Genomic DNA, 25,593 nt, shown 5'->3' on the forward strand with positions numbered 1-25,593 from the left:
AAATAGAGAATACGTACGGGGCGGCCAAGCCAATTCCCACACATCTCATTGCTGGGTATCATGGGCGAAGTGTGTGTGTGTTTTGGGAAGGGGGAATTTATGCCCGCACCCCTCTTCTAGTTAAATCAAGGGAATTAAGGAACAGTGTCAGTCTGATTAATTTATCGGTCATTTGCTTGTCAAGCACGGAGTGTTGGTTCTGTTTTGAAACAAAATTTTACTAAATCGTGCCACAAATCAACATCCCCAATTTTTCCCCATTGCCCCAAGTTAATTCTGTAACCCTGAATATTACACTTCCTTTCGACGTGTGGAAATTAACGACTTGACAGTGCAAGGCAGTAACTTGACCGGACCCTCGTGAACCATACGGAGTTGTGCTTTGCAACTTGCCAATCCTCTGTTGGGCCTTCTCGTTTTGAAGACTTCGTTTCAGACAAAATTAACAAACGATCATATTGAAACTTTTTGTGTGTGCTCTAGAAGGCTTAAACCGAATAAAACACCACGTCATCCTGAAACGAAATGCTACATGAAATTTAGCCTCAAAGTGGTTGCTAAGATGACAAACTATTTCCATTATCAATCAATCAATCTTGGTCTTTTTTTCACTCAAATTCTCAATTTTAGAAGTGTTCCCAGAACACTGAGCCACTGCATACGACAGGCCAGAATCTCAAGTACGCAATACCATCAGTTTTATCTAGCTAGATTTTTGGTTCGACTTTCATGAGTTACTTCGGCCACTTCTGCGCAGCGCGATCTACGCGTTTTACATGCACACAACCGATCCGCCCATGTACTGTGCACGGTACAATGCGTCGGAGCCGGTGTACACATTCATAAGGGTCATGCATGTATAGTACATGTCAAACTGGGGATACCCTTTCCAACATTTCGTGACAATGCTATAATGACAGACACAAAACCTCAATGCAACGCACACTGTACACAGAGGTATTTGCAGTAAACAAGATTTCAGCCACTGGTTGATTGAAATGTTGCCCAAAGAGAGCAAACGTCAAAGTCGCCTCCACTTCGGTGTCGAAGCTGGAGCGGCTTGTACACCAGTCTGAGCCACGGCGCGGATGGTAGTGAGGTAGATGTGATCAAAGTTGTTCACTAAAAACTCTTACAATAGAAATCAAAGGAAAATTTATAGATTTGTCTATTGACTGAGTGATGGATGGAGGGCAAACGACCCGTGTCCCGATTTGTCTATGGCAAAACGTCCCGGTTTTTGTTTCTTTCATTGAAGCGTCCTGGTTTTGCTTCCGAAATCATCAGCACGTGGCATTCTGCCACTCTGACACCTTTAGTTATGCCACTCAAAAATCGTAATAACGCTGTACAATTTGAAATCTAGCTCAAATAGACGTAACTAAATGGACAATACGATCATTGATGAAAATAAAACTGTCAGGAGTGCGGCACTTTTGTAATAATTTATAATATATAATTTCATTTTCAAATTAGTTGATGTAGCCTATTATTTCATTGAGCTAAGAACAAACTTAAGCGGCCTTCGAAGTTGCAACTCTCCCAACTACCTTCAATTTTTGTGTGTCTTGTTAGCCTTTGGTTGCCCCCTGGTTTGCCATTTTGTCCAATTTCACAATCAGTAAAAGGTAAAACTCATAGCACAGTGGCTATTCATGCGCATGCGTGCACAATTAATGAACTAATTTGGGAACAGATCCAGGGTAGTCTATACGCTTGAATGCGGCTTGCCTAATTTGGATTCTATTCTCAACTGGTTACCAATCACAACCCCCGTGGTCACCAAATACGAGGCTCTTTAACTGGCAGAACATCGTGCTGTGACCTAGCACTCCTCCGCCTTATCCAGCCATAAAATGAACTGACAATGATCGGATCCGATCAGATTACCTTTACATAGCTTGACTGAGAACAAATGTTGTTGGAATCTTGCTTGACTGGCCCCTAAAAATTAATAGTCATGGTCACAACATTGATGAAGACCCTCTCTCTCGTTTGGATGCTTCTCTCCACTGTGAAGAGTAAAGAGCCTAACTGGGACGATGATAACAGTAACCCATCACTGACAAATTTGGTAAATATTCTCAATCTTTGATCAGACAGTATCAGTGTGCTTGTTTCACATTTTAGAAACCTCTAGTGGAACGCGTTTTCTTTTCAGGTAAAATTATGAGCTATGCTACGGGCGCCTGTAGAGAGTTATATAATCACTGGAACTGCATAAAGCAACCACAAGTGAGATCAGTGACGCAGTGCAAATCTGACACCAGATCTAGTCCTCTAACTTGAGGATCCATCGTTTAAAAATCAACACGTCGACGGAACGAAACAGCTTGATTTCTTAGTCCGAGATTTACTTGCCCTTACATACGCTTTTATATATATATTTTTTATTGAAACTACCTTTATTGCGAATACAGGTAGAATATATGTACATGAAAACAACTTTAAGGCAAGGGAAATTTATTACAATGAGGATCATATGAAATCAATTTTCAAATGAAAAACTGTGGCGCAGAGTCCCCCCCCCCGAAGTCCAGGTTTCGCTGAAAATAATGTACCGGTAGTGATCGACAGTTCTCTAAGTGGGTGTGCCTCATAGAGCTATATATATATAAAACAGCTCTATGGTGTGTCCAAGTAAACAGTAGAATCGCATGCTGTGAACCTCTACCTTCGGCTGGGGCAGGTTGGGGAAAGTGTTAGTAACTAACCCCCTTGGGTGTATGTAAAATCATATTGAAATCGGAGGATTTGGGACTGTTAGGGTTAATTAAAGCAGTTCTAGGTACATCGAGTGTGAATACAACATATAGTGGGTGCGTTCGATTAGCTTCCTAACCAGTGTTCCACACAAGGGAAGCCTCATCAAAAACCGGCTAATCGAACGCTGCACTGTATTCAACAAGACATTCTGGGGAAAAGGTCAAGTCCCCGCCACGTTCCATCATGTACGTCCATGCACAAACAGTCCATCCGTGACGTCATTACACTCGGGCAGCCTCCAGAGACCTGGTCGCCAGCTGGAGTAGTGGTGGCTGACACCAGGGCAGGCACAACGATGATGGCTAAACGAACGCTCTCGTGTAAGTTTGACTTACACGTGTAAGCTAATCGAACGCAAATTGGAAGGCGTGCACAGTAAATCAACTTCCTTTGAAGTCCTGACCTTGACAACACACTTAATTACTACAGTAGCTTGCTATTCCTGGCTTACAGTGGCTCTTTATTTTTTCAGTACGAACGTTTTGCGCCAACATCAGTATGCAACAGTTGACCAATAACAATCAGGTTCTTAAGTGACTTCGTCACAAAGGCGGACGCGCCACGATTTACAGGGTAGGACCCACTGGACGATCGCTGAAGATGCGCGTTAACTTCCGGTTCCATGGTTCAATGCATGTGAACCTTATGTGCAGTGCACATGTGCAGTGGGCGTGGTTTAAACCGAAGTGACGTCACACTTACAAACTGGATACGCGAAATTAGTGCTCTGAAATATGAGATTTCCGAGCTTTCGGTAACTGAGTACCTTCTTCAGGGCAAGCAGATTCAGTTCTGAACGAACGCAGAAAAATCCAAGTTCATTCCCCTTGGATGCAGCGTTCGAAGTTCGAGCACTAATTTGATATTATATTCTTGTCGTTATTTTGATCACGGTGCGACGCACCCCTTCCATATTACATGAAATCTGTCGGCCGTTTCCAAACGCGCATTGGCCAACAGATTTCAGGCAATGTGATTGGCCAACGCGTTGCAAACGCTTGGAGGCGCGCTTTTGTGACTCGCCCGCATTGCAACTATTATCTTCCACTTTGTTTTACTTCAATGCAATGTTAACATGTTTTGTGTAATATCATGTAACATTGTAATTTCATTCTGAACAGGGATTTCGTGTACACAATATGACATGCAACGACGATGCAACTGTATGTGAGCACTGCGCTTACACTGAACTTGTTGGGACACCACTTGTAGGTATGTACTTTCTTTTCAAAATAACGCAAAGTTAAGTATACAATACTGTCCACCTTGTGATCATCATTAATCACTTGCACATGCACGTGCTTTGCCATGCTATTCTGCCCACGTCATCTCGTGTAGGTACAAATTTTGTGATTTTTTTCACGCCAAGTTTCCCCTCTCCATATAGATTTGAAGGGCCAGAACATCACAAGCTAGCAAAATAATTCATTGACCTGCTTAGTCATTGTGTGGGAGTGGAAACTCTCGGATTCTTAAAAACACAGACTTAAACTGGAGCTGTCGTGTGTGTTTCATTTAAAAATACGACAAATTTCGGCGATACCAAAGTTGAATGTCCCTTGTCGGGAGAGTTTATAATGGGTAACAATGTTTGCTTGAAAATTTATCCCTCTCTTAAATAATTGCCGGTTCCGTGACGTCGCTTTGAAGCGCCGCAAAGTCTCTGGTTCTTGAGGGTGTGGTAAACAAATCCCAAATGTAAACCTGTCGCTTGTCGTTTGATACCTGATGACATTATGACACAACAATTGTATCCAAACAATTTTTTAGGGACGCTCTATCAAATTATGTGGAGAGAAAACCCAACTATATATTCTTCCAGTTGGGCATTGGCCTTTTTTTCCTGTAAAGTGGTACTTGCACAGACATCACGCAGGAGACCGGTAATGATCAACCCTGACACTGTAGATAGTTGACTTGTTTTTAACTCATTTATTATTTTTGAAGTCCTCTTAGGTTTTTAGTTTGGGCAATTGTGTTTCAAGTAATGAAAAAAGAATAAAGACTATATTTTTCCGAATAAAAACCAAAAGCCCCCAAATCCCAAATTCCCTACCGACCAAGCACATACGGATTTCCATTCATAAAACCCCTTTTAGTCTGGGAGTCAAAAGAAGTCAACATACATTGAATCCCCAGAGGGTTTTTCCAAGAATTTTACTTTCATTTTTTCTGAACCCCTACGTCCATTTTATGGTATATTCCTTGTGCATAGTCCTGAAAAATATATGGACTTGGCGCGCGCGAAGAATGTATGGACAAATTCTAGACCAATAGCAGTGGCTTATAATTAGTCTCATATCCAGAGGTGCCAGGGCGATTAAAGCGGGCATTATGAAAGCGGAGCAGGCATTTTCAAAATGCGAATACATGTACACGGTCACACTGCTTATTGCTGAACAGGGAAAGGTATTTATGAATATTAATGCAGTCAGAGCAAGGCAATTGTAGACAGAAGGCTGCATTTTTATTTAACATGTGCGATCAGCATGTCGTTGTGTTTTGCCCATTTCCTTTTAATCGCCCATTCCAAGGCCAACAAGACATGAGAACAATTATTTTATTATTATTAATTAAAAACGACGCTCCTACGCAAAAGTGGACGTTACTTTTGCATAAAGGCGAAGGGTTAGTGAGATGGCTGACAAAAATTGTGGGAATTATATTCGACAGTCACGACCGAATACACGACGGATCCTTGCAAGTTCCAGCTTTACTTCGAAAACGGAATGCAAGATTGGAACATTTATTTCGCTCAAGGTAAGCTGGATCAAGCTTCAGTTTTTTGCATCTCCATTCAGTTCTGTGCCATTACACCCACCCGTGTGTCCGTGTAGAGCAATTTACTTTGGACCTGCTTACTAGAAAAACATTTATGTGGATTCAGCCCCTCCTTTTGGGGAAATTACAAATATTTATTTCGTGCAATGTTTGTGGGGTACCGCTAAAGTATACCCCACAAGGTCTACGAGGGGTACGTCTTATAACTCTCTTTGCACCCCACAAGGTCACTCGCACGCGGTTGAAGCTGCCCGTGGGAATATACGCGATCACCGTGGCCAAGGCGGTCCACACGTGTTGGTATTGTTTAAATTTAGCGAAATACAGTCACGTGGTGAAAAGGGTCTATACCCAAGGCGCAGCTTACGCAACATAGTCTTGGTTCAAGGCTACGACCTTTGCATTCCTCCTTTTAGCCGATATGGATTAATTTAAAGTACCGAGTGTGCTGCATGTATTTAGGATCATTTTCTGACTCGTAGCGGTTTGTCTATTCAGCTTGTAAGCATGCGCTCTGAATCCCACTACAGTCGGGAGCAAGCAAAATGGCTCTTAACTCTGGCAGTTGGACTCCAAAAGTAATCGATCAACACTCAAAGTCCCTTTGGCTCACTTGCACACTATAAAAAAAATCTATTTTCTGCCAAATTTCTTCTTTTAAAAAATTTCAAATTTGACGAAATTCCTCTACTCAAATTTACTTGGACAAATCACACTGAACGGATACCTCAAACCATAAATGAATTCCGTGATTCCCTAATTAAACGAAATGAAATGTAATTGAAGTTTAGTTATAATTCTACCGAGACATCACTAGCACTGAAGAACTTACTTGAGATTGCACCTGTCACCGGTCTATGGTGGAGTACCTTACCGCCGTGACCAACTTGTCATCCACTTTCTCGCCGGAATCCTCCCGGGAGTGGAGTTGGTAAATGGCGTCAAGTACCCTAGCTGAAGATTCACCTTTCTCTGATTGCAGAAGAAGCTCGACCACCTTATTGGTAGCGATAGATTCGTCGCTTGACGAGACCGTCTGGTCAATATTCTGAGCCCGAAGTAGGCTGCCCAGGGGTGATATGGGTGTTGGCTGTTCCACTGTCCGAAGGGACGCCAAGCAATTCAAGTTGCGTTGGCTCCGATGACATCTTGACGATAGGTACCTGTCAAAAAGGCGCACTGAGGCGTATATGCCGGGGCTCCATTATATAGCAATGCTCTCTTTTTTATTACAATAAGATCTCTCAAGTGTGACGTCATGATACCGGTGTCAGGTGTCAATCTCAAGTAAGTCCGAGGTGCTATGTGATACGAGGTTGAACCGGGCTTGAGGTTGAACCATGACTGGTTTGCGAATCGCCTGATATTACAGTTTCTCTGTGAGGGCTAAAACCGCAGTAAGTCCTCCGTATCCTTCTGTCATTAACAGAGGACCAGCATCAAGAGTACCGATGGTGCGACAATGTGTACGGTAACCTTTTTAGTAGTAAAACTGTGAGAGTGGCGTTGTGTATCGAAAACACTTTCAGCGACATCTCAGTGCCTGACAATTGCTCCAAACCTGTGGCTTTGGTCAGCTATAACATTGGTTCAACCAACGAACAAGTGAGAGGTCAACAAACATTGTATTGCCTGTCTTAATTTGGTCGTGTTGGTCGAGCAAATCATCACCATGACAAGAATTTGTAAGAAATTCGAAATGGCCTTATGTAACGCATTCAAAGTAATTTAAAAGGAAAATTAAGTTTAGATTGTCGACAGAGACGAATATTTTTTGAACTCAGATCTCTTCTTGGCCAACAACCTTCCCCCCCCCCAAATTTATCCTTCTCCGTCATAGGGAGTTGCAGTCTGCCGTGAGACACTAAGCTGATGTAGGGAAAGCGTCTTACCCGTACAAAAGCACAGTTTATGTTTTAAGGGGTAAACTTTTTCTTTCTTTTCTTTTCTTTGTCAGTGTTTAAGAAAAGAGCATCTAAAACTCACAACTCGACCCTAAAGCGTTCATACCTAGGGGGTAAATTATTGTACTAAGAAATTGCTATATATTTACAAATTCAAAAGTCCAAAAAATGTGTCCTGAGTATCATTAAATTTCGAATATTTCTTAAATAATATTAAGTGGACCTTGATATATAAGTGACGTTTATTGGTCTCATTAACGCACCGTTATACAATGTCTATGAATAATTAAGATTTCATGTAGGTCAAATTATATGAACTTGATGGTGATGGTAATGTAGAAGTTAGTGATGTCGGTGTTGGTAGCTCATGTAACATTATATTATTCAATTTAATAATTATTAAAAGTAACCTAAGAAATCATTGTCTTGTGAAAAGAAATACTCTGGCTACATTTCTCATGATGTAATAACGTGCAACTTGAGTCGTCCAACCACCAAACGCACGAAACCTTACACAGAAAACTGCCAAATTATCCTTACAGCCCTCAAATTTATCATAACTTTGCACATAAGACTATAAACTTCTTTTTTTGTTTTTGCATCCAACACTGGCGTAAGTTGGGATCAAGGGACCTTCATTTGCGTTAATTTTAGGAACAGTTACAGTACATGGGAATTATTTACTGGTCAATGGAATTATGATGAATTTTTCATCTCTTCAAAAAGAGTTCACGTGTCTACAGAGGTCATCATAACAATGACTGACCAAAAATTCCATGTAGCATATATAACTTTTAATCAATTGAGCAAAAGAGCAAGAAAATGTGGCCAAATAATGACAATTTAACGTTTTGTAGCTAAATTTAGAATGCACTCACCTGAATCATTGTCGCTTCAGAATCTGTTTCAAACATTAAATTTGATAAATCATGTTTAATTAGTTCCGTGATTCCACTCGAAGAAAGGAACTGTTGGACGGATGGGGGCGCTGCATTTCACCTCATATCGGAGCTGGGTGTAGAGAAAGTAGCACCAACTGAGTGCTATTTGTCTATGTGCACTGACGCACAATTCACCGCTTTGGTTTCAAAAGCTGAGACCCTATCACAACTCAGGTCACAAATCTCTCTCTCCATGTTACGGGCCCCCAGCTTGACCAAGAGAGGGCGCAATTTTCCTAGCAACGGAGGTTCCCCTGGTAGTAACTGCGCATCGCTGGTTTCACACAGATCTAGATCACGGTCAATGATCCCTCATTGGTTTATACACACCATAACTCGTCGAATGGATCACTGATCGCGATCTAAATACGTGTGAAACAAGCAGGCCCTACGAAACGAAAGTGTTGCAGTCGCATTGCTATAAACAACAACATGAACACTCCCGACCAACATGCATGGAATTTTTCAACCAACGAGGGGCACAATATAGTATAGGGGCACAATTTTCAACGTCAGTCTCTCCCACCTTCTGCGTTTTTTCCTTCCTCTTCGGAAAACCTTCAAAAAACCATTATAGGTATTATTTTCTGTTCTGAAGAGAATTTTTGATAGCAAAATAAAAATTTAAACAAACACGAGGGCAAAAGAAATCAGAAGGGTTCTGTTCTGTGTGAGCTATTGTGCTATACTTTAGGGTAATAACCACCACTCTCGGTGGACGACGTAAGTGGCGAAATAAACCTAAACCAGTCCGAAGCTAGCCCACGATTCACCCTGCATTCAGCCCACATAGTACCCTGAAGCGCATAACTATTTACTCGGACATGGTCGGTAAGGAACCCTGTTAATTTCTTTTGACCTCGTGCGCTCGGGAAGAAAGCAAAGACTGGTTTATTTTACTTAGTGCAGTGTCAAGTTCCCTTGGACCAGAAGGTAATGGCTTTAATGGTTTAAAGGGTTTTCCAAAGACGGCAGTGAAAAAGAGTGCAGAAGCTGAGAAAAAATGGTATTTGAATACACGTATGTGCCCCTGTACATTCTCAATAGGCTGCTCAAGCTTTTCACCTCCTCATGGCATTTATGAGCATGCGCACATGAATGGGAATTTATTAGCGAGCTGGGCTCGGTAAAGTATGGGGCGTCTTATCACGCCAAGGCAGCGCCAAATTTAAAAAAGTTATAAGTATTGGGCCATTGAAGTGTTCCAAAGTGCTTGTCTTTTTGTCACTTTATGAAGTTTTAGAAAACTATGCCTCGAGAGAAAGACCTCCCTTTCAGTTTCAAATATGTTACCGTATGTCATAAAACTTCTGTGTTTTATAATCAACTGCAATGCAATGGCAGCCGACGTTAAGTGATGTGATTAATCTTTGTGAGCTCTGTTTTGCAAGAACCATACATCGCTTTCTTTCGATTTTTGTCTTTATGCACCAGGTGTTGAGCGTTCGGAAATGAGAATATTATTTTTAATTTTCAAAAACAGAGTCCCTAAGCTGCACAGATGTTTTGTTCCCCTTCTATGCATATGTCCTTGATCAAAAAAACTGATTGCCATAAAGGGTGCATTTTAAATCAACGTAAGTTATTACAACACAACGCCGCGGCGGTACCGTTCAAGGTCAGCCTTGTCTGTGTACGTTGGGGAAAACCTCTATGCGCCGCTATTGTGTACCCAGAATTCTTTGCATTGACATGTTGCCATTCCAGTTAAAAAAGTAAACTTCGAAGTTGTCTTCACTTCAGTGTCGAAGCCGAAGCGGCTGGACCACCAGCCAGAACCTCGACTGTTACCTCTCAGAGAGGTATGTGGTCAAGGTTGTTCTCTAAGTACTCTTAAAATGGAACTCAAAGGAAAATACATTGATTTGTCCATTGACTTACGGACGGATGGAGCACAATCGACTAATGTCCCGATTTTCTTTTGACAAAACGTCCCGGTTAGTTTGCTTCTTTTCAAGCGTCCCAGTTTTGCTTTCAAGATCTTCAGCGTGCTGCATTCTGCCACTGTTTATGACTGTGAAAAAACCGTAATAACACTAAACATTTTTGGAATCCGGGTTGAACATACCTAACTAGATGGATAATACAATCAACGATGTTAGGACTTTGGCACTTTTACTCCTCTTTCAAATCAGTTGATATATTCTTTCATTGAGCTAAAAACAAACTTAAGCGGCCTTCGAAGTTACAACTTTTCCAACTACCTTCAATTTTTACGTATCTTGTTAGCCTTTAGTTGCCCCTTGGTTGCACTTTTGTCCAATTTCACAATCAGTACAAAGCTGAAAATGTAAGTCCTAACGTAATGGCCTTTCATTTTTATGCGCACGTAATTAATAAACTTATTGGGAAGAGATCCAAGTTAGCTTTTATGCTTGAATATGATCTGCAAAATCTGGATTCTATTCCCCACTGGTTACCATACACGAGGCTATATCAGCAGAACGTCGTGCTATGGTCTGACACACTGACGCCTTATCCAGCCTCGAACGTAACTGACAGTGATCGGACCCGATCAGATCACCTTTTCATAGCCTGACTGAGAACGTGTTGTTCTTCGTGTACGGCTCGACCCATATAGCCATGGCTGCAACAGTGCTCAAGACTCTCTTTTTGTTTTTGATGCTTCTCTCCACTGTCAAGAGTAACTGGGATGGTGATAACAGTGACCCAACACTGGCAAATTTGGTAAATATCCTCATGATTTGATTATGTCCCTGTTTTGGAACCCTTTTTAAGAACGCTTAAAAATGTGAGCTACACTGTGCACGCCTTTTTAAAAATGAATGCCTTTATTGCTATCAGCTCCGAGCAGGAACAAAAGTTTTGAAATGACATTGGCAGTCCTTTGGTACTCATGCACTGCATAGGCGCGCAAGTTTGTGCACATTTGACGCGGAGCACGCTGAGTACACGCAACGATTTAGAGCTAGGTTTACACTATGTTCCCAGCGGGGAACGCTTTGTCTCTCCGGTAAAATGTGTGAGCTTACATGCATTCAAAATATCTTAATTGCCATCGGGCAATCTCATAAGTCATCAGATGACTCAGTCCGACAACTTAGACCAGATCTAGTGATCTAACTTAAGATTCACTTCTCAAAATGCTGCTTCCATTCTTTTTTAATCAACACCCTTTGGAAAGAGACGACTTGATTTCTCTGTTCGAAATTTATTTGCCCGTACATACAAGCACAATGCACATAATGTGAATTTTCAGCCAAATGAAATTTAACACACTGAGAATCACGAGGAATCAGTCAAGTTATAATTGATAAACTGTATCTTTTCCCTCACAAGTCTCAGTTTTCGCTGAAAATAATGTGGTGGCAGATCTCAAAGTGGGTCTGTCCGAGTAGATAGTCTGTTAATGAATGCAGTGCACCACTATACCTTCGGTAGGTTGGGAAGTAGTGCTGGGTACATTGGAAAGGCGGGCTACCAAACGAGGGAACAAGCCAGATAGTCCTGCCTCCACCCGTGGGGTTGTAGAGTGGAAAGTGATCTTCGGGTGAACCCTCAAAAGCTGGGTTATTTCGGACCATCTCACAGCCGGGAGGGGGAGGAGTGTCCCCCAATATTTTCTATAATACTGTCACAGTACATTTTTTTTTCAGGTACCGAGACCTAACGGGTTGTTTAGTAGAATCTTGTGGTCATTTGGACACCAATGTTTGGGACAGTGGAATATTTTGTTCGGGCACAGCGCTTGTTTTCCAAGAGATATCAGCAAAAAGTCCACACTTTTTCCGTTTGTCTGCTCGATGCACGTGTTATCGTATCCCTACGTAGTATTGAATTGAAAATTTACATTTGTACTAACTGTGTCTTTACATCTGAGTGTTCAGTTTCAAAACGATTGGGCATGTGACATTTTAGCTCAGGGGGATCGGCTCTGGCTCTTTCAGGGTTAAAGTAAATAATACCAAAGAGCTTTATTTGGAATAAACAATATTCATAATTCCTCAGAGAATTCCCCTGTTGGACAACGTGCCACTTGCCCTTTATAATGCCCAAATCGCGCTGGCACCTGTGTTTTAGACATTTAATACGTTCCTATTGGTCAAGAAGTCTGTACGCGCTGCGGTACGCAGAACTCGCCACGCGCCAAGTCGATATAAGGAGATACTTCTGGACTACTTGCACAAGGAATATACCATCAAATGGACAGGGGTGTTAGGGAAAATGAAAGTAAAATTCTTTTGAATCTCTGACTAAAACGTATGGGAATAAATATGTGCTTGTTCAGATCGGCTCAGAAGAACAAATGCTGATAAAACCCTCGCTTGCGGTTCCGGTATTAGTTGCGCGTGTTCTCGTCCTGAGCCTGAAGATCGCCAAACACAAAATCGTTTCCAAGTTAGTAAACCATTTTGGGGAGTTACTGGAAACCGTAGCTCTTGGGCATTAGAAAACAGGGAACCCATATGAGAACTGACTAGGCATATACAGGATGAAAAAGGCTGAAAGACCTCACTTTGTCTAGGTCACTGCGGTACCTTTTGCCTACTGCATGTTAACTACAGCTGGCCATCATTACAAAGGACAACAGGAGTTCATAAAATATTAACAATCTCAAACATGCAGTTATCAAGGTACCAAAAAACCATACATATTAAACAATGTTAAAACGTTGTGTTCATGTTATACCACGTAACTTTGTAATTCCATTTTATCAGGGATTTTATGTCCACAACATGACCTGCAAGGACGATACGACTATTTGTCAGCACTGCGCCCATCTTGACCTTGTCGGGAGACCATTTATTCGTACGTACTTTCTCTTAAAAATGCTGTCCTTGTTGTGGTCATCATAATTTATAATAGAGCCTGAAAGTTGACCCCTGATGGCGCGCTTCTGCAACCCTTGAATGGAAAAAACAATATTTTTTTCCCGTTCAGTTACTTCTGATAAATTCTACTCGTAAAAAGGCCTTTTGTAAAATATTTACTAACGTCTCAATTTATACAAACTGAAAAACTACCTGACCTAAAAGAGAAATATCCTGCCAAAAATGACCTATCACCTCCGAAAATTTAAAATACATGAGGAGCAGTGCAATTCGGTGGTCTTGTACGCAAATGGACAGATATGGATTAATACTTCATGGTGGTCTTTCGGTAAAAGCCAAAAAGAAACAGACCAAAATATCTGAAGTATTTTGTAATTTATAACGAAATAAACTTGAAGCAATAACCTGCTTGAGCGAAAGATTCTACTATATAATCTAACCTTGTTGACAAAAACGTCGTCAGGTCAACTTGACTGAATCAAGACTAGAGTCCATCGACTACAGGTAGGTAAATCTCTACAACGTTGTACAATCTCGTTTCCAGCACCGGGAATAAAAACAAATGTACATTAACAAGGAGACCTAGGAACGATACTGCCGGAAGTGGAAGGTCTTTAATGTAATTCGTTTTTAATCTATCTCCAGGTGACTTTTCCTATTATTTGACGAGGACAAAGGGAGAATTCCGACATGAGTGTTTCTTGGGGTTGTTTCAGTTAGGAATCATTCTTCCAAAAATTATCGAATGTGATAGGACGGCCCCATGTAAAATCCACATATAGGCGGACCGCGCTAGGGTTCCGGAAGCTTTCTGAGTGACCTTTGACTTTCAGGCTCTTTTCAACGTGTTCTGTCCACGTCATCATTCAATTAGAAAGGGGGCTCCTTTGTAAAACTGGACTTTATTTTGTACACAAATTTCACAACGTCTCACAAAAAAATGTGTGAATTATATTCGACAGTCACGACTGAATACACGTCTGGTCCTTACAAGTTCAAGTATTACTTTGAAGACGGAATGCAAGATTGGAACATTTATTTCGCCCAAGGTAGGTTGGTTCATGCTTCATATTCCTTTTACCTGTGAGACCTCTGTTTTTCTGTATTCTGCACTCAATTGTGTGGCACTACAACCTCATTTGTATCCGTGTGGAATACCTACTTTGGTCTCACGTGGTGGGAAAAAGTGAGTTAAGTGCCGTTCCTCCTTTTGGAGTAAATTTCAAATATCTATTTAGAAAATATTAGTGGGGACTATACCCCACAAGGTCTATGTGGGGTACCTTTTCTTGTTCTGCCCCGGCACCCCACAAGGCACTATAATCCAACGCACGGGAACGCCACCATCGCCAGCCTTTGTAGATTTTTATAATCAGAGCGTACCTCCAGCAACGTAGTCTTGTTTCCAAAACCTTTGCATTCCTCCTTTTAGCCGTTATGAATTAATTAAAGTACAGCGTGTGCTCTACGTATTTAGGATCGTGACACTGTCACGTGAGAAAACGCTGGAAAACTTTCTACAATGGATAAACACACTCTCTAGGGAGTGATTTCCGCACGCAACACACTTTCAGACAAATTGACCTGCCCTTTATGGACGACTGCTTCCATAATTACACGGGAGAAAACTCTTCTGAAATTTTACCAAGAAGCATGTATTTGGCTGTATGTAAAACATCACCTTTATAAATAGAAAAAAACCATTTTACACGTATAAAGAACTGAACCAACCACAGACCCACAAGCCAGCTAGCTCCTGGTTCCTATATAATAGGAAGGGGGACCAGTCCAGGCGCAGTGGGAACAAGTATAGTACTCCAAGGCCATACAAACGATAAGCAACATTAAGCTAATGGTAAGCTAAACGTATTCTTCTGAGATCTTCAGGTGTGATAGCACAAGAGCACATCGTAAATTCGAATCAAGGTTGGAAGGATTTATTCTAAAACAAAACGTCTAAACTGATACCTTTGCTTCTCTCTTATCCCAAGCACTGCACTCCTAGCTTAAATTTCCAAAAAGGTTGAATGCAGGAATTTAAGATAACAAGCGCCACAAGATTGGGAACGAGGCTGAATAATGACTCACGTTTTCGCATAACGTTTGATATCTATATGGATTTAAACGACGTGGGTCTTCCCTTTTCCTATCTCATTCGAAGAGGACCAAAGTCAAGAGTACCGATGGTGTGAAGATATATACGACATCCTGGACATCAGTACAACTGTGAGAGTGGCTTTGTGTGTCGAGAACACCTTTAGTGACATCTCAGTGCCTGACAATTGCCCCAAACCTGTGGCTTTGGTCAGCTATGACTATCATCCATCAGACGGACAAGTGAGAGGTCAGCAAATGCTGTATTGCCTGTCCTAGATTGGTGGTGTTGGCCGAGCGACTCATTGCCACGATGTGGATTCGTAAGGAATTTGTAATAAGCCTCGTGTAACGCTTTCAAAATGATTGAAAAGGAAAAATAGTTTCATAGTTTGGTTAGTTTGGTTTTCTTTACTCCAATTTCTTCTTGGCTAACAACCATTTTTCATATCAAATTGACCCTTTCCCATTCCTCAGCATTGAAGAGTTGCAGTCAGACATGGGTCACTTATATGATATAGGGAAATTGTGTCACCCGTGGAAGTACAGTTTACTGCTGTTAAAGGAGTACAAGAAAAAAAGAAACGCACAACTCGACACTAGATCATTCATGCCTACATGGTGAATTATTGCACAAACAAATTATTTTTATTTAAAATAAATGGACTACCTCTTTTGTAAAATCGTTCAATCTGTAATGAGTATTATCGCTTAAAACATTTTTGGCAGTCTAACAACATTTAGTGAACCTTGCTATATATTTTTAAATGTTCATCGGTCTCATAAAGCAATATCTATGAATGATGAGGATTGCAAGCATGTCAAACATAATTAGATGCAGTTAGTGGCGATGATGGTGGCTTGTAGGAGTTGGTGATTTGGTGTTGGTGGGTTCACTTTAATGATAAAAACTATTTAGACCAGAAAGTAATAGTTGATGATTTTTAAAGGGTTTTCCAGAGACGAAGTGAAAAAAAAGTGCAGAAGGTGAGAGAAACTGAAATTACTTGCCATGTACATTTTCAATAGGCCGCTCAAATATTTGTGCCATTTATGCGCACGCGCACATAAATGAGAATTTTTGACGGCCTTGTGAACTGGCCTCAGCTATACAACATGTGCACTCATGTGCAGGTTGTGTTGAAAAATGAATTGGTATCTTGGGAATCTAGCAGGTACTGAAACGGACTGTAATAATAACATTTTTGTCACCACTTAATTAGCTACATACAACAGTTGGCGGAGGCCCGCCGGAGGAGGGCCTCCAGTGCAGCGTCCTGACATTCTTGTAATTGTGTTATATTTTGGGCACACACCGGTAAAGAGGTTTTTGTGAGTTACATTTGACCAAATTCTGGTACACTGAGTTGTTTAAAACCACGTAAACATAACAATTTGAATTCTTAAGACAAAGTTGCCGTGTCTTGTCATTTGGGACAAGCCTTCGCTTAGTTACACGAGACACGCCTTTGCTCCAATACATAGTTCTCATAATAAGATATATAAAAGTACAAAGCAACAGTCCATTCGAGAGATGGTGCAAAAGCTTGCCCTGATTCACGAGGTACTACAACAGTGTCTTTAGTTTTGGAAATCTTAATTGTTATTTTTATGTGCAATCAGATAAATCAGTCTACCAGATTTTATTCAAAGTTAGAACACTTACTATGGCTTCCATTTTGGGAGTCTTTCCTTTTTTTAGGTCATGCACAGGAAGGGCTTGGCTAGTTTCCGGGGAGAGATTGTCCAACATTATTCTCTTTGGGTGTACGTGAGTTTGTTTCTGGGACCCTGAACAATAGAGGACAACAAGGTCCCCGATTGAGAGAGGGTCCTTCACTGACAACTGTGTACAAAACATATGGGTGGTCAAACAAAAGAGGAACAATAGGGGGTCCCCAGTTGCAGGCAAATACACACTCGCGTGTGTGCGTATTTGTTGGAGGAATTGTAGCTGTTGTAGATAACAGCACAAAGAGTTGCCTGCTAGTTTTCTTGAAATAAAGAACAAGTTTAGCCGTCACAAGTCGTGTGAATTGTGTCTTTGTTTTTTGTCTCACCATGCTGGAGGATAAGAACTCATTAGTCCGCGCTACATCGCTTTTCGTGATAAGACTAGATTTTAACTGGGCATTTTGCTTGTACGTCTTGATGTAAAGTTGCATAACCTGTGCTGGAAATGTGTCTGTGTAGAGGGACGACTAAGAATCGAGCCTGGATTCAAGACTAAACTTAGAGTACAAGTTTTTGCGTCCAACACATTCTGTTCAAATTCTCACATCAGCATTCATGGTCATAATCACAAGGTACCTACAGACTAATTCGAGGTGGGCGGTAACTGTGGGAGGAGCATGACAAGTAAAGCTTCTCATTGGCTGGGACGTAAATTACCCTCGTGTACTCCAACTCGCTGGAATTTCAAGCGGTAGAATAGGGAACAATAAAGTAGAGTCGTATCCTAAACTTCCACCCAAATACCTTTTTACTAATAAATTCATAATTATGCACGCATGTGCACACGTACCTTGGCGGCAAGAAGTGTGAGCGGGGCCATTGAAATGTACGACTTCGATGATCATTTTCTCTCAGGTTTCCTGACTTTGTTTAGATTTTTCTTCAGAAAATCCCCTTAAATCGTTTTTGCTATTAGTCTCTAACTGAAATGGAATTTCCAGTGTTTGGTTAAAACATGTTAATTAAAATCGTAATTTTCCTGTGTACACGAGATCGTCGTTTCTTAGTGTGGCCTCTTTCCATCCATCATAGGTAGTATAAACTACATTGTTAGTGTTCCTAAAGCACAGTAACCTGCAAACAATTTCAAGTTGAAGATAATCATACGTTGGAGGAAACTGTTTGAGATATGATTGCACTTACTTGGAATAAACGCTTCTCTCATGGCTGTTCAAAGCAGAGAATAACCTAACTTCAGAAGAACATATGGTTCCTCTAAAACTGAATTAATGCCATTGCACTGTGCTAATAATTATATGTTAATTTAACACTAGAATATTCATATAGCATAATTGCCTTTTTATTACATTGTCCACCACTAAACCTTTGGTGAGGGCATACCAAAGTTAACCTTTGTCGGATCTCGGGACTAATGACCATTTTGCGCGTTTAGTAGCGTCTTGCACAGTGAAACAGAGTATTATGGACAAAAAGTGTTATTCGTCATAAAATGTGTGTGCATTTTGTCTATCAATGTACATAAACTGTAACTGTAGTAAACTGTAAACGAGTATGCGCCAGGCACTGAACTCGCCGAAACTTCAGTATCACTCTTTATTCTCAAGGACAGATTGCTTAACTGCGCAGGTGCAGATGTTCAGTGCGATTTCTACGCAGTTATGCATGCAAAAAAGCTGATGGCCCCAAAGGGTGCATTTTAAATCAACATAAATTATTGTTACGCACACGCCAGAGCGGCACGTTCAAGGTCGGCCATGTTTGAGTACGTTTTGGACAACCTCATTGCAACGTTAGACTGCAGCGCTGAATGTTAACGCTGATAAGAACGAACATTACTTAGCTCATGGGCCGATTCCCATTGGTGTCTAGCCTCGTACATGTACTTTTCATGTTTTAGCTTTTCTTTTATCCAATCTCTACACATGCACAATTTCATCGATATAGCTTAAGTTTTGCTTACATAATAATCTTGATCTTTATTTCTTAAAAATTATCTATAATATCTGTAATGTTTTATCACCATGACCTGCGTTTCGCTTGCCCGTTTCATCTTTATGTCTATAATGTTAAAGGGTATAGCAGTGATGAAGTTTTATGACACTTTTTCGCAATATAAACTAATCTTCATTGTTTACAAACTATTTTGCATCCCTTTTAGGTAACACGTATTGAAAACATCACGCAAGCACAGTCAAAGTGGAAAAAACCGTCGGCTAGGACCGCATCACTTTTGATATATTAAGCTATTTCGTTCTTTCAAATTAGTTGTATTATTTTATTAGAGCCGTAAACGAACTTAAGCGGCCTTCCAATTTGCAATGTCCCCACTGTCTTAAATGTGAGTACATCTTGTTTCCCTTTTGGGTTGTCCCTTGGGTTAATTTGACTACATATTTTTCCAATTTTACACTCAACTGAAGTCCCAGCGCAGTGGCCATTTATGCGCATGTGTGCATAATTATGAATTTATAAGGCAAGGTCAATTCTATATGCATGCATTTGGCATCCATAATTTGGATTCTATTTCCACCGGTTACAGATGGATCACAGACGAACAAGAGGCTCTTACTAGCTGCGGTCTAAGACACCAACTAATATCTAGCAGCCGACAGTGATGTGCCGTCATTAAGCCCGATCAGATGATCTTTACAAAGCCTGACTGACATCTGTTGTTGAAATAGATTTGGTCCCATATAGCCATGGCTGCAACAATGCTCAAGACCCTCTTTCTGTTTTTGATGCTTCTCTCCACTGTCAAGAGTAACTGGGATGGTGATAACAGTGACCCAACACTGGCAAATTTGGTAAATATCCTCATGCTTTGATTATGTGACTGTTTTAGAACCCTTTTTAAGAACGCGTAAAAATGTGAGCTACATTGTGCACGCCTTTTTAAAAACGAATGCCTTTATTGCTATCAGCTCCGAGCAGGAACAAAAGAGAGCGCGTTTTGAAATGACATTGGCAGTCCTTTGGTACCCACGCACTGCATAGGCGCGCAAGTTAATGCGCATTTGACGCGGAGCACGCTGAGTACACGCAACGATTTAGAACTAGGTTTACACGATGTTCCCAGCGGCCACGGCAATCACATTTTGCCCACCGTGGACCGTACGGTATGGACGTGAGACAACGGGGGGGGGGGGATTGGAAACGTGACAGTTCGTGATGGGCCGTAACAAAACTTGGAGACAGTCCGCAGTGGGACAGGAAGCATGTGCATTCCCCGGCATCTCACAGTCCTTTCAAGTTTTCAAGTCTCGATTTCCGTTGGGAAAAGCATCCCCATCGCAGAAACTTTCCAACGGAACTAGGGAATTTGAAACATCAACATTATGAGCATAGGGAAAGGAGAAATTTCGGGGGGAAAAGTCTGGTAGCCAACAGAGGCAAGTTTACAGGTGTGGGTAGGATATAATAGTCTGCTGGATTATACCTTCAACTTCTTGTGGACGATGGTATGGCCATTTTAGTCAGTGTGATGATTACCTCGAGTGTGACTATAGGTAAAGTTCTATCGCCCAAACTGCGCAATCGCGCACACATTAACAGTAACTCGACTTCTTTTAAATTCCTGACCCTGACAACACACTACAGACTATTCCTCGATTACGGCAGGCAGCTTTAATTTATAAATTGCAATTACACCTCCTGTTTCGCTTGATTTTAATACGATGTTAAGGTATTGTGACATCTCGTAACATTGTAATTTCATTCTTAACAGGGATTTTATGTCTATAACATGACATGCAACGACGATGCAACTTTTTGTGAGCACTGTGCGCATCTTCGCGTTTTTGGGAGACCATATATACGTATGTATTTTCGCTTCAAAAGTTTTTGCAAAATTGTATAAAATCCTCTCTGCCTTGTGATCATGTGCACTCGCCGTGTAATAATCTATTGCCCATGCCTTTTTCATGACCGACCGATCGAACCACTTCTAAGACCAACAAGGCACGAGAACCATGATTTATTTTAAAAGGGATCTCTCCTGCAAAATTGGACATTATTTTGCATTAAGCCAAAAGGTTCGTGAAATACAAATGTTGTGTCAATTATCTTCGACAGTCACGATCGAATACACGACGGATCCCTACAAGCTCAAATATTACTTTGAAGACGGAAAGCGAGACTGGAACTACTATATCGCTCAAGGTAAGATGGTTCATGCTGCAGTTTCCTTGGACTTGTGTGTCCTCGGTGTTTATGCATCTGCATTTAGTTGCGTGTCATCACACCAACATTTATATTTTTTGGAGATATTATTCTTGTTCCCGAGTACTGAAACTTTGTTTGTGAAGTACACTTTCTCCTCTCTGAGTAAATTGAAATATCAATTGAAGTGAAACATCTGTACGGATGCCGCCTAACTATACCCTACAAGGTCTCTGTACCTTTTCTTGTTTCTGGCACTCCACAAGGGTACAACCACGGTAACACCACCTTTGTAGATCGTTATACCACAGGTGTACTTCCTGCAAACTAATCTTGGTTCCAAGACCCTTGCATTCCTGCTACCCAATATAAGTTAATTCAAGCTACTGAGGGCGCTAAATTTATTCAGGGTCCTTTTCTGACTTAAAAGCGGTTTGTCTGGAGATAGCGCCCTCTAACAGTGATGGTTTGTAATTGCGAAATAAACTACGGGATCCAAGACTACCCGGAAATGACGAGGCATGTCATCTTTGCGGCGTTGAGGCAGCTTTTGCCATTAGGAAGTCACTCATGGTAGTAGCCATGGTCAAGGCGTTCGTCGTTGGCCGCAATGCACTAGCTGGCTATCGGTTTCCAACTTTTTGTTGGTTTGTGCAATGGAGAAATCGAGGCGTCTCAGCTAATAACTCTGCGTTGCGCTTAAACCATTTCATTGCACTCCTTAGACCAAATCTCAAAAAGTTGGACACAGAAATTGCAGATTACCTGGGCTTCACAAAATCTGGTAGAACTGATATGGAGCCGCCAGATCGGGAACGAGGTTGAAGAAAGACTAGTTTACGTATTGCCTAGCACTAAATTCGGTATTTGTGTGGCCTAAAAACGCAGTAAGTCTTGTTTGCCACTTCACAGAGGACCCGCATCAAGTGTACCGATGGTGCCAGTGTGCAGACGGCAAGCACGACCCCGATCCGATTAGGAGAGTGGTTTTGTGTGTCGAGAACACCTTCAGTGACATCTCACTGCCTGGCAATTGCCCCAAACCTGTGGCTTTGGTCAGCTATGACTATCATCCACTCGACGAACAAGTGACAGGTCAGCAAGCACTGTATTGCCTGCCTTAGTTTGGTCGTATTGGTCAAACAAATTACCGCTTTTACGTGGCTTCGTAAGGAGTTTTTAATGGCAGCATGTAACGTATTCAAAGTGCTTAAGAAGGGGAAAATAAGTCCAGATTATTGACTGAAACAACTTCAGTTGAGTCTTCTCAACTCCAATTTCGTCATGGCGAACCACCATTTTCATTTCAAATTAAATCTTTCCCATTTATCAGCAATAAAGATTTATGGTCTCTGCATGTGAGACACTTATCCAAACACTGAAATAAAGCAAATTTTCATCTGCCACGTATGCGTACATCTTTGGCTAAAAACAATCAGATCAATCAGGGGCTAAGAATATGGAACTCTGTGAATGAGAATCTGAAAGCCTCGAAAATTTGTGAATCTTAAAATGAAATTTTAAAAAGATCATATTGAATGATTACTGTTAATAATTACTGACTGTGGAATTGATTATCTTTGTCTATAATCTTCCTTGGTTCTTATTCTCTTTCATTTTTCCTGTCCTAATTTTTTATGTAAAACTTAGGTCATTGTTAACTGACATACAGAGCAAGTGTCATGTCTGTCTAGTGTTTGTCCTTTGTGTGCTGTCATTAATCAATAGTAACTATAAATTGCTTCGAGGGCCCACAATCATGAGTTTTGCTTTTTAGTGGGTACCTCCACGCCTTTGTCCCGTATTTATATAGTGTTTGAAAAGTTAAATTGTAAGTATGCAAAGCTGTGGAAATAAATGATCAATGAGCAATAAAACCAGTCTTGTGGCAAGACTAGCCTTAAACGCGGGTTTAAGACCGGTCAAGCACATAATTTATTTATTTCCTTATTAAAGCAAGGAATTATTTGCACACTTAATTCAAGTACCGTTATGTGCTGAGGAACACACAACTCGACTCTAAATCATTCATGCCTTATATGGTAAACTACTGCACGAACAAATTGCTTCTGATTTCATAATGAAATAACTTCTACTTTCTTAAAATATGTAAAGGCATTTTTTTAGATTTCAATATTCAAATATGGCTTAAACAATATTTAGTGAACCCTGCTACATTAAAGTGACGTGTATTGATCTCGTTAACGCACTATTATATAGTGTCCATTGATAATGAAGATTACACGCAGTGTCACAGACATGAAGTTGATGGCGGTCGTGGTAAGGGTGTAAGAAGTTGTAAAGCCGGTATTGGGGGTTCAATTAAAAGTCAGCCAATAAAATTACATCACCTATAAAAAAAGAAAAATTCACTCTGAATACGTTTCTCCTGATGTCATAACGTGCAAATTGAGTTGTCCAACCACCAAACGCACGAAACCTTACACAGAAAAAATGCCAAATTATCTACAAAAGGCCTAAAATTTATCAAGTTTTCTCATAAATCCGTACCTTTTGTGTTTGCGTCCTCCAACGCCGCTGTGGTTGGGATCTAATTTTGCATTAATTTGGGGAACAACTACTGTGAATGTAATTGGAAATTATCCACTGATATTGTCCATGTGCACTGACACATAATCCGCCATTTTGATTCCACCAATTGAGACCCTGGTATCTCAGCTCTCTCTGCATCATCTCTGCTCACACCATGGGTGTTTTTATTACATCGGCGGCGCTCTTAATGGTAGAAGGGTATATGAACTGCAAGTCGTCCTCAATTCATTGTCGGAGCCGAAGCGGCTGGCACACGGACCAGTCTCAACTACGAATGTTAACCTGATAGCCAAGTAGATCTGATCAAAGTTGTTCGCCAAATACTCTTAAAATGGAACTCAAAGGAAAATACATTGGTTTCTCCATTGACTTAGTGATGGATGGAGCGCAAACGAATAATGTCCGAATTTTCTTTGGGCAGATTACCTTTTCATGCGCCCCGTTTTCGCTACTCTTCAGCGTGTTGCATTCTGCCACTCTTTCCAACTGTGCAACACCGTTACATACACCATCGAAAACCGTAAAAACGCTTTCCATTTGGTAATCTGGCTCCAACATGTATAACTAAATGGTCAAAAGCTATAGTCAAGGATGAAAATGTAATTGTAAGCATTACAGCACTTTTACTTGTCATAATTCATATTTTGCTATTAGTGTCATTCTTTCAAATTCGTTGATAAATCATTCATTGAGCTAAAAATAAACTTAAGTGGACTTCCCCCTTGCCATAAAAATTTGTGTATCTTGTTACCCTATTGGTTGCCTTTTGGTTTGCATTTTTGTCCAATTTTATAATCAGTTACGAACATAAGGTTCTTACTGGCACCAACACACACTGCAAATTGCAGTGATATGCTGTCATCGGACAAGATCAGATCACCTTGAGAAAGCCTGACCGATACCTGTTTTTGGAATCTTGCGAGACTGGACCCACATAGCCACAGTCGCAACAATGCTCAAGAACCTCTTTCTGATTTCGATGCTTCTCTGCACTGTGGAGAGTAATTGGGACGGTGATAACAGTGACCCATCAGCGACATATTTGGTAAGTATTCTCCAGCTTTTGCTTTCCCGACACAGGTCAGCCCAAAATCATACTTTTTCTGTTGCCTGCGCGTAATGCGCTCGGGACCACACAGTTATGAGGTAGAATCAGGCAAAAGTTCAAGACGACCTGGCACGTGACAGTTGAGGGGCGGGGGGGCGGCCCATGTGCCTACTGCTGGTATTGGTGAACTGCGGCTGGCTACCATTACAAGGGGAAAAAGTAGTTTTTATATTGAAATATCTCAGAAAGCATATATATGTATGTATGTTTGTATGTATGTATGTATGTATGTATTGTGGCGGGACAACTGACAACTCTCTCTCTCTCTCTCTGTCTGCCTCTCTCTCTCTCTCTCTCTCTCTCTCTCTCTCTCTCTCTCTGTCTGCCTCTCTCTCTCTCTCTCTCTCTCTCTCTCTCTCTCTCTCTCTGAAATATAGTTAAAACACAGATTCAAACTAGAGATGGCGCGTTCACTTAAAAACACGATGGAATCGGGTGATATCAAATTTGAATGTCCCGTGTAGGAACATTGTTCTTTCAAATTAATCACCTCCAAATTCTCCATTCAATACGTAACTTTTAACTGGTGTATAATTTGTCTAAAATGTACCTTTTTATTCAACCGCCGGCCTTGAGAATCAAAAGCTTGACTTAACACTGGCTTGTACACAGACTGACGTATAATGACGTGATCTTGTGATTTATAAATAAAATGTAACTTAGATAAAGATGCAAGATGACTTGTCAAAGAGGATATTAGATTTGGACCATCTGAATTTCCAACTTTTTATTTCAGTGACGTGATCTTGTGATCTATAAATAAAATGTAACTTGGATAAAGATGCAAGATGACTTGTCAA

General features: G+C 40.9%; 3 protein-coding genes across 3 annotated transcripts; all 3 read left to right on the forward strand.

Moving 5' to 3' along the window:
• The first annotated feature begins 1,852 nt into the window (after nt 1-1,852).
• On the forward strand, nt 1,853-8,275 carry LOC147797065 (uncharacterized). The gene is made up of 4 exons (XM_087144451.1): nt 1,853-2,074; nt 3,888-3,978; nt 5,440-5,526; nt 6,977-8,275. The coding sequence occupies exons 1-4, from the start codon at nt 1,961-1,963 to the stop codon at nt 7,186-7,188; spliced, it is 504 nt and encodes a 167-aa protein (XP_087000577.1). The 5' UTR covers nt 1,853-1,960; the 3' UTR covers nt 7,189-8,275.
• A 2,556-nt stretch (nt 8,276-10,831) lies between these two features.
• LOC110977461 (uncharacterized) lies at nt 10,832-17,763 on the forward strand. Its single transcript, XM_022231633.2, has 4 exons — nt 10,832-11,080; nt 13,072-13,162; nt 14,148-14,234; nt 15,347-17,763. The coding sequence occupies exons 1-4, from the start codon at nt 10,976-10,978 to the stop codon at nt 15,556-15,558; spliced, it is 495 nt and encodes a 164-aa protein (XP_022087325.1). The 5' UTR covers nt 10,832-10,975; the 3' UTR covers nt 15,559-17,763.
• A 1,739-nt stretch (nt 17,764-19,502) lies between these two features.
• On the forward strand, nt 19,503-24,300 carry LOC110977455 (uncharacterized). The gene is made up of 4 exons (XM_022231610.2): nt 19,503-19,778; nt 20,699-20,789; nt 21,046-21,132; nt 22,045-24,300. The coding sequence occupies exons 1-4, from the start codon at nt 19,674-19,676 to the stop codon at nt 22,254-22,256; spliced, it is 495 nt and encodes a 164-aa protein (XP_022087302.1). The 5' UTR covers nt 19,503-19,673; the 3' UTR covers nt 22,257-24,300.
• Nucleotides 24,301-25,593: the final 1,293 nt, after the last annotated feature.

Source organism: Acanthaster planci, linkage group LG12 (assembly GCF_054643075.1).
Source record: "Acanthaster planci isolate LZ-2023a linkage group LG12, COTS_SCS, whole genome shotgun sequence".
NCBI classification, from domain to species: Eukaryota; Metazoa; Echinodermata; class Asteroidea; order Valvatida; family Acanthasteridae; genus Acanthaster; species Acanthaster planci.

What these genes read in the sequence shown, in the direction of transcription:
- LOC147797065 (XM_087144451.1), top strand. Translation starts at nt 1,961, where the DNA reads ATGGTCACAACATTGATGAAGACCCTCTCTCTCGTTTGGATGCTTCTC. An exon ending in TGTTGGGACACCACTTGTAG is followed by an intron (nt 3,979 to 5,439) that starts GTATGTACTTTC and finishes TATATTCGACAG; the next exon opens with TCACGACCGAATACACGACG. An exon ending in GAACATTTATTTCGCTCAAG is followed by an intron (nt 5,527 to 6,976) that starts GTAAGCTGGATC and finishes TGTCATTAACAG; the next exon opens with AGGACCAGCATCAAGAGTAC.
- LOC110977461 (XM_022231633.2), top strand. Translation starts at nt 10,976, where the DNA reads ATGGCTGCAACAGTGCTCAAGACTCTCTTTTTGTTTTTGATGCTTCTC. An exon ending in ACCCAACACTGGCAAATTTG is followed by an intron (nt 11,081 to 13,071) that starts GTAAATATCCTC and finishes CCATTTTATCAG; the next exon opens with GGATTTTATGTCCACAACAT. An exon ending in GAACATTTATTTCGCCCAAG is followed by an intron (nt 14,235 to 15,346) that starts GTAGGTTGGTTC and finishes TCTCATTCGAAG; the next exon opens with AGGACCAAAGTCAAGAGTAC.
- LOC110977455 (XM_022231610.2), top strand. Translation starts at nt 19,674, where the DNA reads ATGGCTGCAACAATGCTCAAGACCCTCTTTCTGTTTTTGATGCTTCTC. An exon ending in ACCCAACACTGGCAAATTTG is followed by an intron (nt 19,779 to 20,698) that starts GTAAATATCCTC and finishes CATTCTTAACAG; the next exon opens with GGATTTTATGTCTATAACAT. An exon ending in GAACTACTATATCGCTCAAG is followed by an intron (nt 21,133 to 22,044) that starts GTAAGATGGTTC and finishes GCCACTTCACAG; the next exon opens with AGGACCCGCATCAAGTGTAC.